Source organism: Trypanosoma conorhini, assembly GCF_003719485.1.
Source record: "Trypanosoma conorhini strain 025E chromosome Unknown Tco_14.4_contig_00556, whole genome shotgun sequence".
Classification (NCBI taxonomy): domain Eukaryota; phylum Euglenozoa; class Kinetoplastea; order Trypanosomatida; family Trypanosomatidae; genus Trypanosoma; species Trypanosoma conorhini.
Window position 1 is genome coordinate 1,686 of NW_021704619.1, and position 8,905 is coordinate 10,590.

General features: G+C 58.8%; 3 protein-coding genes across 3 annotated transcripts, besides 11 other annotated features; all 3 read right to left on the reverse strand.

The window, feature by feature from the left end:
- Nucleotides 1-420: 420 nt before the first annotated feature.
- Nucleotides 421-502: a microsatellite.
- A 79-nt stretch (nt 503-581) lies between these two features.
- Nucleotides 582-625: a microsatellite.
- A 220-nt stretch (nt 626-845) lies between these two features.
- Nucleotides 846-3,068, reverse strand: Tco025E_07319 (cAMP specific 3,5 cyclic phosphodiesterase; the record flags this gene model as incomplete). The annotated part of the gene is made up of 1 exon (XM_029374185.1): nt 846-3,068. The coding sequence occupies one exon, from the start codon at nt 3,066-3,068 to the stop codon at nt 846-848; it is 2,223 nt and encodes a 740-aa protein (XP_029225867.1).
- Nucleotides 3,069-3,278: 210 nt separating this feature from the next.
- Nucleotides 3,279-3,319: a microsatellite.
- Nucleotides 3,320-3,738: 419 nt separating this feature from the next.
- On the reverse strand, nt 3,739-5,859 carry Tco025E_07320 (uncharacterized protein; the record flags this gene model as incomplete). Its single annotated transcript, XM_029374186.1, has 1 exon — nt 3,739-5,859. The coding sequence occupies one exon, from the start codon at nt 5,857-5,859 to the stop codon at nt 3,739-3,741; it is 2,121 nt and encodes a 706-aa protein (XP_029225868.1).
- Nucleotides 5,860-5,900: 41 nt separating this feature from the next.
- Nucleotides 5,901-5,953: a microsatellite.
- Nucleotides 5,928-5,957: a microsatellite.
- Nucleotides 5,958-6,302: 345 nt separating this feature from the next.
- Nucleotides 6,303-6,321: a microsatellite.
- Nucleotides 6,322-6,326: 5 nt separating this feature from the next.
- Nucleotides 6,327-6,360: a microsatellite.
- A 307-nt stretch (nt 6,361-6,667) lies between these two features.
- Nucleotides 6,668-6,696: a microsatellite.
- Nucleotides 6,697-6,710: 14 nt separating this feature from the next.
- Nucleotides 6,711-6,733: a microsatellite.
- Nucleotides 6,734-7,086: 353 nt separating this feature from the next.
- Nucleotides 7,087-7,122: a microsatellite.
- A 267-nt stretch (nt 7,123-7,389) lies between these two features.
- On the reverse strand, nt 7,390-8,841 carry Tco025E_07321 (formin; the record flags this gene model as incomplete). The annotated part of the gene is made up of 1 exon (XM_029374187.1): nt 7,390-8,841. The coding sequence occupies one exon, from the start codon at nt 8,839-8,841 to the stop codon at nt 7,390-7,392; it is 1,452 nt and encodes a 483-aa protein (XP_029225869.1).
- Nucleotides 8,842-8,904: a microsatellite.
- Nucleotide 8,905: the final 1 nt, after the last annotated feature.

An 8,905-nucleotide genomic window follows, 5' to 3' on the forward strand; every position in this document is an offset into this window, starting at 1 on the left:
TTCAAAAGAAAATAACCACTACCACACAATACAAAGGAAAGGAAAGTAAGGGTGGGGGAAAAAAAAAATGTTAAAACAGCCACACACAGTAGAGAGCCCCAGGGGCAGAGATATAACCCACCAGCACGCGTGTGTGCGCGTCTGTGTGTACCCCGCCAGGACTGCCATGAGGAGTCGTTGGTCGCAGCACACCCCCAACGACGGAGGTAGCAGGAGCTGGTAAACAAGCACGCTGATACGTATTACTGCATAGCCAAGCAGAGAAATCAAGGATGGACAAAGTCACATTTGTATGAAAAACAGAGGGGCAAAAAAAAATAACGCAATATAATAACATAATAACGAATCTGCGTAATTTATTAACTGCAAGTGTCTTTCCTTCTGCTTAACTCTCGCCCCATCCCTGTTATTTGCTTATTATTTCTTTTTCTTTTTCTTTTTTTTTATTTGGTATTGCTGCTTTTATTTTATATCTTCTTTCTTTTGCTTTTTTTTCTTCGTTAGGGACTGGGGCTTCTTTCCTTTTCTTTTTTCACAAATTCTTCCCGTCACTTCGGTTCCTCGGACTTCCACTTGCGATAACACAACCACACACACATCAAACTACGCACACACACACACACACGTATATGCTTGCGTGCATGCGCATGTACGTATCTCACTGTTTGTAGGCATCCACACGCAGGCGTGTGTGGCCCCCTTGCGGGCTTCCTCGGGCCCACCTGCGCTCCTTCACGGCGCCGTCCAAGCTGCTCCTGTGGGCGCCGCTCCCGTCCCTTCCCAGCTCCGCTCCGGCAGAAAGTTCTCTTCCGCCCCATCTACGTCCTCGCCTCCTCCGCGCGCTGCTAAAGGAGTGGGCTGAGGATGCGGCGCAGCATCTGATGCTCAAACCCGCAGGGGCCTACTGACCGCAGCCGAGGCCCCCCAATCTCAAGACGGCGCAGCAGCTCCGTCACATCGGTCTCAAAGGCGTCCGCTGATAAGTCGCCGAGCCACACCAAGTTACTCTGCGCATTCGTCAACCAGTAGTCCGGCACAAATGGCGAGAGGGTAAATAGAAACGGCACGAACACCACCTCCAGCACCGTCAGCTGCAGTATCTTCGCGTGATGGAGCGGAGAAAAGCCCGACGGCCCACTAAGATGGCCTGCTGAAGGTGTTATGGAGGAATCACTGGGGGTGAGGCCGTTCGGCATGTCCGAGAAATTCACCGACGCCCACTTCGGCTGGCATTCGCCCGAATACTTCTGCGTTTCCTCCATAGAAAGCAGGCTGCCATCCATCTTAATGCTCCGTGGCGGGGTCAAGCGCTCCCCGCAAACGGCGGCGTTGGCCTCACACCAGGGCCATCGCGTCAGCCCATTCTCCTCAAACCAAAGGCGGGTTTGCTCCTGTTGGTAAATCTCCGCCACAGCATGGGCGGCGGCGGTTCGGTACACGGCTGGGGAACGAAAGACATAACAGAAGTCGGCGGCATGCAGAACGTTCTGCAGAATAATCATCAAGTGACTCTCACGCACGACATTCCCCGCCCCCTCCTGCAGGACTTTCTGTAACTGAGCGAGCAGCACTTGGTGCTCCCGTTCGTCCGTAGGCATAATGAGTCGCGATGTCATCTCCTCAAAGTCCACCTCCTTTGCAGGCGTCCACACCGACGTCGTAGAATCGCCCGCGGCCTCCTGCGCAGTGACGAAGGTTGGGAAGTGGCACTCCGGGGAGTCGAATAGGACAAACCCCAATGCAACGCTGACGCTCTGCTGCGGAGAGAGAAAGCCATACAAGGCAGCATACGGGTGGTGAACGTTCACCAAAAAGGCGTTGCTCATCCCCAGATGGCCTAGCTTCATCACGGTTGAGGCAAAGAGAAAGCTAAACAGCTCCTCGTCAGTAAAGTTCTCCGCCACGTACGGCTGCCGCAAAAACTGATGGGCCGCTAAAACAATATCTGTGGCATGGCGTATATTATGAAACGGATTCTCCGCAAAGATGCACTTGGCGGCGTTGACGTAGAAGCAGTGAAGCCGCCCCACATGGAAGCCGAACTGCAGCGAAAAATTGTACCGAAGAAGAACATTAAGACACGTGTACACATAGGCGTTGCGACCGTAACGCTCCTCATATTTCAAGACGTTCACGTTAGCAGACTCCACATCCTCTAGGAAGGGAACGCCAAGGCCGCGGAGTGCCTCCTGAATCTGCGCAGTAGGGCGTAGCACGGGGGAATGCCGCGAAGTGGAGCGAGAGAAAATTGGGCCCTGATTTGGTAATCGCCCATCAAGCGAAAACGCCGGCATGCCGTCACCAAGCTCACCCGGACTGCTCAAGTCAAGGATGGAGATGCCAGTCGGAAGCGGTGGGGCTCCCGTGCGAGGGCTCAGACCCAATAGGTCATGGACGCTTTCTGGCGGCAGTGAGCAGGACTGGTTGACGCTGCCGCCAGACTCCAGCGGATTCGTCTCGCCGTCACGGCCTTGTTTGCCGCGGCCCAGCGGCTTGGCAACACCGCGCTTGAACACGCTGGGCGCCCACAACGACGAGAGTTGCAGAATCGAGGCGACATCCTTTTCCGTCACGGTGTCCTCGCAATGCACGACGTTTTTGAGTGAGTGCGTCAGCAGGCTCTTTTCACGCGGCTGTGAGGTGCCCGCGGTGGACTCCGAGGCGACTGTTATTCGTGAGGAATTTTTGCGCGGTCTCGCGCTGTTATTTGGGCTGGTCACGCGGAAGAACTCCGTCATCGAGGGGTACCTGGTGAACGCGTTGCCCTGCTCCCCCCAGCCCCAGTACATCCCACTTTCGACACCCTCGTCGCCGCACTCGGAGAGCGACTCCAGCGAAGTCGGGGTGACAGCCACCGCATTACCCGCATCCCCACGCTGGCGCGGCCTCATCTCCAACAGGGGGGCCTCCAGCGCCTGAGCCTGCTCATCCACCCACGCACGGAACTCATCCAGCGTGGCGGACTCCGACAACCGCTTCCGCAGCTGGGTGATGAAGCGGGCCAAGAGGCGCTCCCTTGGCGTAATATCAAGCCGCTTCACGGGGATGTGCGACGGATGCGACTTCATTGCCCTTCCAAAAAGGCAAAAAAAAAAAATGCGCCGGCCGCCCGCTACTGATTCCCTCCTCTAGCTACTTTGTTTTGTTGTTTTGGCTCCCTCCCTTGTGTTTCTTTCCGCGCAGTTGTCGTGCTGCTGTACGTGCACGAAGAGTCCGGTGTTGGAAGTAAAGCGATACCGGCCTCTCCCTGTTGTGGGGCCCACCGAGCTCCGTCCCCCGCCGCCGCCGCTGCTGCTGCTGCTGGGTGGCAGCTGCCTCTTTGCACGGTCACAGAGCTGTGGTGACAATATCAGCCAGTGGTGGCGCCAGCTGCAGCGTCTTTCCTTCCCCAGCTGTGACCACCGCACACCTTTTATTTTTAATTTTATTTTTTTTGCCCTCGGCGTCTGTTCCGCCCCGCCAGCAATGGACAGCCACACCCGCTTCCTCCGGCTCTAGTGGTACTTACCTCCGCGTGTAGGCTTTGCTGACGGAAGGAGAGAGCGAGAGAGAAGTAGGAGAAAAAAGAAAAAAAGCATCACGCATGCAACAGCAAGCGGGGTTGGGGGAGAGCAGGAGAGAAGGAAATGGAAAAAGTCGGCATAAACGTAGAGTCGCTGCGCCCCCACCCCACTCCACGCGCACACGCACGTGTAGCGAGCGAGAAGTAAAGAGGGATTGCGTGGGCGGGACGACGTGTCAGGCGCCGCTCCTCCGGTCCAGCCTGGATTCGAGCGTGTAGCGGCGCCACGTCTCCTTCACGGCGGTGAGCCTCTCGGTGGCATCGCCGTAGCGACGGCGCGCCGCGCGATTCCCCAATACAATCAGTCGCGTGGGTGTACCGATGCAGAACAATGGCGCCCGCAGGAGGTGCTGGTGGCCGTCGACGTACGCGGCCTCGGCGGCGGCGCAGAGGGTGTGGGCCAGGCAAAACGAACTCTCCCGCAGCGCCCGCTCCGTGCTCACCCTTTCACTGCCACCGTCGGGGCGCTTCCGCTTCCCCCTGCCCCCATCACCACTAATACTACTGCCGCCGCCACCACCGGCACAACACCCCCCAGCACCGGGGTTAGTGTCGTCAGTAGTGCCGAGTTTATTATTCGTCGCCTGGCGCTGTTGCCGCTGCGACGGCGAGGTTGGGGCGGCGTGCGGCGCCGCCTCCGCCTCCGCCTCGTCCAAGTCGTGTGACGGCAACACTACGGCGAACAGCAGCGGGGCGTCAGCCGCACCGTCGTGACGCGCGAGCGCGTCGCGCAGCAGGAACGTCTCTAGACGCTGCAGCACGGCGGTGACGAAGGGCGGGTTCACCTCGTAGTGACCGGAAACGAGCGCAAGGTCGAAAAAGGAGCCAAGGCTGCCAAAGCAGGCATCTGTGTCCGGAAAGAGAGAGCCGAAGAGCGGGAGTTGGGCATTGAGAGGGCTAGCGAAGGCCTCACAGTGCACCTCAAAGGCGTCGTGCAGCTCTCGCATGACCGACGGCGGGATAGCGGCGTGTGGGCCTTGGTTGTAGCCCATGTCACCAAGCAGCGAGCGGTAACGCAGCAGCGTGGTGAAGGCAGAGAGGAAAAAAGGCTCCGATGTCGTGAAAGTGTGCACTACATCAGCCGTGGTTGCCTGCCGCGCCACGGCGCACCGCCACAGCTCCCGTGCCGACGCCGCACCGCCCCCATTGACGCCGCCACAGTCCCACTCTCTCTGCAGACGTGTGTCCCACAACATCGACAGCCGCTCGAGAGCCCGCTGCAGCACCTCTACCGTCCGCCCCGCGAAGCGCAGCGTCACACAGTCGTGCATCATTCGCACCTCCAAAGGTCGCAACGACGTCACGGCCGGCGCAGCAACGCAGGAGCGTCGCGCCAGACGCCGCGCACTCAGCCTTTTTCGAAGCTCGCACGCGCGTTGGCCCATGCGCACCGACACTTTCCTTGGAAACCCCTGCATGCTGCCCACTTCCGCCTGCATCGCATCGCGTGGGAGGCGCGCCCGCCGCAACGCGAGCGTGGCCGCAAGGAAGAGACACGATGACGTGCCGCGGGGGCCGTTCAGCTCGTCGGCGGGGAGCAGTGGGTCAAAGTACACCGGCTTCGGCGGCTGCAGGACGACGTCGTCGCGGTCCACGCGGCTGCGCTCGCCCGTCGCCGCCGCAATGTCCACCCAGTACTCCCCCCCTGCCATGTCGGCCACGTCCGCCACGGTGTACGGCGTGGCGTCGCCGCGGCGGAGGCGAACAGGCGCGCCACGGTCCAAAAGCGTCACGGTGTCGCGGCTCGCCCGCACCTCTGTCGTTTCGTTCAGGCTATGCATCAGCCAGCGCGCGGGGAGCTCGCGGGCCACCTGCGGCGTCAGCAGCGACCAGCCGAGGCCATCGGCGTCGTCGGCGCCCGCGGAGGCCTCACGCCGGTGGAAGGCCTCCCCCAACGCGTGCGCGAGCTCGACGAGCGCGTCGTGGCGGTCCACCTCGTCCTCGGCACGTGCGTGGGCAGCACGCACCTCCGCCCCTGCAGCCGGCAGCGTGTCGACGCCGCCGCCGCAACGCGGGGCGTCACCCGCACTCGCCACGTCACGATCGGCAAGGGCGCAACTGTCCGCGGTGCCGGCGGTTTCCTCGGGCGGCCAGCCACGCCACGCCGCGAGGCCGCGCAAGAGAAACGCAGTACGGGAGCGAATACGAACGTTGTACTGGATCGAGCCAAACACCGCCACGTGGGGCGCCGCAGGCCCCGCAGCTTGCGGCGTCACACAGATACGCGCGAGATCGCCAAGTGGCCCAGCAGCCGTGAAACTGTCATCCACCCCCTCCCGCCGCGTCCGCACTCGCATTGCCTCTTGCAATAATGCTGCTGTCCCGCTGTTTCCTTATATCTCTCCCTCTCTTCTCTTTCTCGCTCTGTCTGTGTGTGTGTGTGTGTGTCTGCGTGCAACCCGACCATGCAGAAGCACCGCAGCGAAGGCGCGGGAAAACAGGGGCTGACGGTGCAGTGAGAGGGAGAAAATTTCCGTACAAGGCGGCACAGACGCAGGGCGACGAACCTGCAGCAGGCCCATGCGGAGACGCCGGGAGCAGCAAAGGGAGCAACAACTAAGAGTACAATACAAACACGCATGCAGGCGATAGACACATACGAAGGAGCCACAAGCCGTTACGAAAGTCGCAGGGTTGAAAAAAGAGGAGCAGACACACACACACACGCACTGGCGCAAGTGCAGTCACACGGAAGGCAACGATGAATGGTGTGGCGGTAAGAATCTGTCACCCGGTAAGAAATAAAATAATAATAATAAAACGGGAGAGGATAGAGAGAGAGGGAAAGAGAGAGAGAGGAATAAAAAAGACGTGGTGCTTGTCTACCAAACACCTCCACCGGCCGGACCTTGCCACCTCACGCCCTGTCACCCCTGGCAGGGAGCCGACACTCAACCACACGGGCCAACCGGCACAGACAGACAAATATGCGTACATCACACAGCAAGACAAAACGAGTATGAACAGAGCAAAGAAAAGCCGTTAAGAAAAGCAATGCAATACTCACAGGCGCATGCACATATTTGTTCCGTAGGGAAAGGCCTTACGAAAGATAGAACAAGAAAAAAGCATAGAAATGCCAACAGTAATAGAGATATAGGGGGAGTGTGTGTGTGTGTGTGTGCGTGTGTTTGCTTTCACATTTTATTTGTTGTTGTTGTTGTTGTTCTTCACGCATCCCTCGCGGAAAGCTGGGATGGAGGAGGGATGCATGCACTGTGCATCGGAGAGAGGGGTGACGGACCGGCGGCGACTCGCGAGAGCACGCACGCAGGCACGGAGATGTATGCGTCGTCTGCAGCTTAAGCCTCATGCAGGCACTTGCACATAAACGGCCGCATCGTCTGCTCCACCATCCCCCCATTTCCCCCACAACAGACGACCCGCCCCACACCGGCACTTGCAACTTCATCTTCGCTTTTTTTTGTTTTTTTGCTTCTTGTCGGTTTATCAACATGACAACAACGCGGCCCATGCACGCGCGTTCACCTATTTTTTTTTGTTTCGTTGCCCCCCCCCCCGCCTTTTTTTTGTATTCTTCGTTTTTTTCTTTTCTTTTTCCTCCCTCGCCCCCTCCCGCACGTACGCGCCCCTCCAGGAGGAGCGTCGCCCGCCACACACATTTGCCCCGCAGCCGCACTGAGGGACGGTGAGGAAGAGGGGGAGGCCTGCGTTGGCCGGGGCACCCGCGTCTCGCTACATGGGGGAGGGGGGCGAACCACCGACGTCAGGCGGTAGGCACAAACAGAAAAAGCAAATCATAAGGAAACAAGAGAGTGAAAACAGAAGATGAAAAAAGGGGGAAAAACAATGAAGAACTACAATAGCTACTGGGAAAGTACCACACGGGACTCAGGACCCCCACCACCAAAGCCAGAGATGCCGTTGGAGGCATTTCCAAGGCCTTCAGCCCGCCTTCCGCCCCAGCGGGCGTCGCGCGGTGGCCCTCTCTCATTGCTCCTCGCAGGTGTGTGAGGGGCGAGTGGGGAGGGGGGCCCATTTTTTTGCGTTTCTGCGTTTGCTTCGTGGACGCGCGGCGCGGGGTGTTCCTTGCGTGACTCCTCGGCAGCGGCCCTTGAGCCGTGGTCATGCGTGGCTGCCCGCGGATTCCCCGCGGCTGCCGCCTTCGGCTCCGACAGGAGCTCTTGCCTCTCCAGCAGCTGGGCTCGCTTGGCGTTGTACTTCTTCGCAAAGTTGGCCAGGCACCGCAGCGTGTCATTCATCTGAAACGACGCGGGGTTTTCGCAGAAGTACACCGGCATCAACTCAATCTTTGCCGTCAACTCACCCATCAGCTGCTCGACCCGCTCCAGCGCTGGAAAGGCGGTGTAGATGAACTTCCCCAGTTTCGTCGTCCACGGCTTGTCGTCCGGAATCGCACGAACGAGCGACGCACACTTTTGCAGGCGAGCACGCAGCGACTTCAACTCTCCAGCGACGCCTGGGACGTCAAAGTTGGAGGCATGTTCCACCGCCGGCAGCAGCTCCTCCGTGCAGCGGTGCACGGCGGGGTCCTGCTGGTCGATGATCTCAATCAGGTGATCCAGCAGGACGCCCTTGCTGTTTGTTGTTGGGAAGTCGATGATCTGCGGCAGTTGCGTGATGCGAAACCCCTTCGCTCCCTGAAACCGACTGCCCGTGTTTAACACGTTGCTGACGGCAAGAACAAATTGCAACATGCGGGGCAGGTGCGGCGAGTCCATCGCGGCGGAAACTCCCTCCATCGCGCGGCGAATCTTCACCTCGAGGTCGTCAATGCGGCCTTTGAATTCGTTCTTTAAATTCCAACACTGCAGTCGCTCGGCGTAAAACTCAATCTTCGTCACCATCATGAAAAATCGTACGGGGATACTCAGCTGATGCAGCCGCGCGGTGGTCGCCTTTGGATTGCGTTTCATCCATGCGTTAATGGCCTGAATATCCTCGGCGTTGGGAATAATTTTGGCGAGACCAGAGACGTGCTCCTCGCCTAGAGTCAGTTCGTCAAACATGCGCACGCTCGCCTCAACCGTCTGTATGGGAAGCCGCAGGAATTGAAGTACAATGCCCACGTTCCGCTCACGATTGGGGTCTAAAATAACCTCCTTCACCACCTCCTGTTTCTTTTCCACTGGTTTTGGCTCTGTCCGTTTGAAATCTTTAATCAGCTCTTTACGGTACTCCTCGGGAAGCACAACCATGTTATCCGATTTAAATGCAGAGTTATTCGGGACAGTTCTTAAGGCCTCAATAGGAATAGTACGTGTAATACTAGTCTGTGCAGGCTTTGATTTGGCCATTGGCGGTGGTGGCGGCGGTGGCGGTGGTGGCGGTGGTGGCGGTGGTGGCGGTGGCGGCGGTGGC